Source organism: Leptonychotes weddellii, chromosome 12, assembly GCF_054177405.1.
Source record: "Leptonychotes weddellii isolate Sample4059 chromosome 12, ASM5417740v2, whole genome shotgun sequence".
NCBI classification, from domain to species: domain Eukaryota; kingdom Metazoa; phylum Chordata; class Mammalia; order Carnivora; family Phocidae; genus Leptonychotes; species Leptonychotes weddellii.
Window position 1 is genome coordinate 31667480 of NC_138380.1, and position 2500 is coordinate 31669979.

Sequence of the window (2500 nt, forward strand, 5' to 3'; positions counted from 1 at the left end):
ATGTGCAAGTGGGTCATCATTGCTTGAAGACGTTCGCGTTCTTTAGAAAGCTGTTAAGAAAGAGTGAGATCAGAAGCGTTTTAGAAATGACTGATACGGCTATTTTATGGCAGTGATACATCTTATCATTGAGCTTGTCTCAGAGTAATGATTCCCGCATATAAAAGTCTGTGTCAGTAGGAACTTATCTGGGAGGAAATGCAACTTTGGCTATGGGGGGGCGGGGGGCGCGGAAAACTTTTATAGCTTTCCTTATGTTAAAAGGTCAGAGAAAACAAATAACACTTCATCTTTTTGTCAATAAGAGAATTGAGGTCACACTTGCCTCGACAGTAACAAGTTACTGAAACCATAAATTAGAAGGCCCACGGTGTCTTTTAAAGTCCTGTGGACACTGTTAGCAATGGACTAGTGCCAACAGCTGTGAAGGGGTGAAGGGTTCTCAAAGCGAAGTGCCTGCCAGGATTGTCTACACACTTCATGCATTCCCACTGAGGTCCAGTTAGTGCCCCCTGCAATCTGCCATCATCAATCTAATTCAATAGAGTGACAGAGACCAGGCAGTGTGAAACGCTGAACTCTGCCACGGGAGTCAGCATCTACACTTGCACTGGGTCTCATTACAACTGACGGACCTTACTTCTCCATCAGTCAGACACAGCAGAGGGAGGAAAAAGAAAAAAAAAGAAAAAGAAAAAGAAAGGAGGCATAATTGGTCACACTGCAAACTGGATCATCAGCTAAACTCTTATGTTTTAGTCTACCTTTTATAAATGGTAAACAGGTTTACAAAAAGCTTTTCAAACTACAGCAGTCATGATGTTTTTTACGTGTTCTTGATTATTTACAGGTAAAAATAAAATGTTTTTAGTAGCTCTCTGGAAAACAGCCGTGATGTGATGAGTTTAAAACAATTTAAGACGTAGTAATGCGTTTAGAAAAAGAAACTGTATGTTTAATAAAATGAAATGAAGTATTGGTTTGATTGAGAAAAAAAAAAATCTTTAAGAGGAAGTATTAGCCAAAGCTTTAAAGGGTTGGTAAAAACATAACAGGAATGATAGAGTGACACAATTACTTTCTGATCAGTTTTATGAGCTCTATTTATTTTTGACCACATTCTGTTTCAATATTAACAGCAGTGTTTTTAAACTTAAATTAGCAGCATCGGAAACAACACATACATATTACCGTCCATAGTCTTATAGGTGACCGGCCATTATTCTAGTAAAGGTAAGTCTTAAGAATCTCTGCAAGTTCTTTAATTAAAAAAACACCAGAGGTTGAAAAGAAAAAAAAAGGGGGGGGGTTTCAGGGTGGTATCTGACAGGCATGATATAGTAAAGACTTTTTTTTGCTACATTATAAAATCTCATGGAACAAATCAAGATCGGCTCATGTGAAAACTGTCTCAGTGATAAAATCGTATCCAACTGTGGAGTTTAGTCTAACTTCTATTAGGGAAAAAAACTTAGAGTTGGCTCTTTTGGGATACCCAAATCTATATGACGTGGTCTAAAGGTTAGAGAGGTCTAAGTGATAAGGATGTTAAACTATAGCAGCCCCCCCTGCATCATCAGTCGCTGCCATCGTTATAAACAAATGAAAACCCCACGTATTTCTACTAGTCATTGTGTTAAAAGACTCGGGATCTACCCGTTACTCAATTTAACGCACCAGAAATCTGAGAAAGGGGTCCATGAAGAGAGCACCCAACAAACCTGTATTTCTAGTTGTTGGACCACCTGCATTTGCACTCGACACTGGGCCGTGCTCCGGTCATCCAGCGCGTGTTCATTGTTAAGGTGCCTAATGAAACACAAAACACAAACACAAAGTCAAGCTACGTCTATGTTCGTGGTATACGCTCCCCTTAAAAAGCACAATGCTGAAGCCGTATTTTCCTCCACGGTGGGAAAAAGGAACACCCTGAAACTATACAAAGAAAAGTTAAATGTGCTTATGTGTTTAGTGAAAATTATGTATGTCATATGCAGAGACCCCTCAAATGGCAGAAAAATGGCATCGTCTCTAAGCTTATCAGTTATTACAAAAAAATATTTCCCCAAACCATTTACAGAATAATAGTAGAAATCACTAGATGTATTTCATATACTCGTGTCATTTTTTTTAAAAAAGGGCACCTTTTAAATATATGAACCAAAAGTAATTCTGAAGAGAACAAAGGCAATTCTCTATTCCATTTCTGTTAAAACAGCCTGTGGTTCCTATGATGTTGTTTAGTGAGCGATGTCTTATTTCACCAGGATGTGGTGTGAATTATGTAAAGATGGCAAATTATCATCCCTTGGAAACATCAATACTTATGAAGAATGATCACTTGCTGTTACTAATAAATAAAGTACATTGAAGATTCTGGTAATCAGAAGTGTAAGATTGACATTTCATGTCTAGTGTCCTATTTGGGAGACATCTATCCTAATTTCACACAAAAGTGGTGAAAGATAAGACATTCTCATCATCTTACTCTAATCTTGAC

At 37.9% G+C, this 2500-nt stretch overlaps 1 protein-coding gene across 1 annotated transcript in view; it reads right to left on the bottom strand.

Moving 5' to 3' along the window:
• The window catches only part of FOXP2 (forkhead box P2), a 548145-nt gene that overhangs the window by 41175 nt on the left and 504470 nt on the right, over positions 1-2500 (bottom strand). The window contains exons 12-13 of the mRNA XM_081800223.1: positions 1722-1809; positions 1-50 (exon numbers count right to left, since the gene is read on the bottom strand). The exon at positions 1-50 is cut by the window's left edge and continues 34 nt beyond it. Of these exons, the coding sequence (XP_081656349.1) occupies positions 1-50; positions 1722-1809 (138 nt within the window). The remainder of the gene's footprint in view (positions 51-1721; positions 1810-2500) is intronic.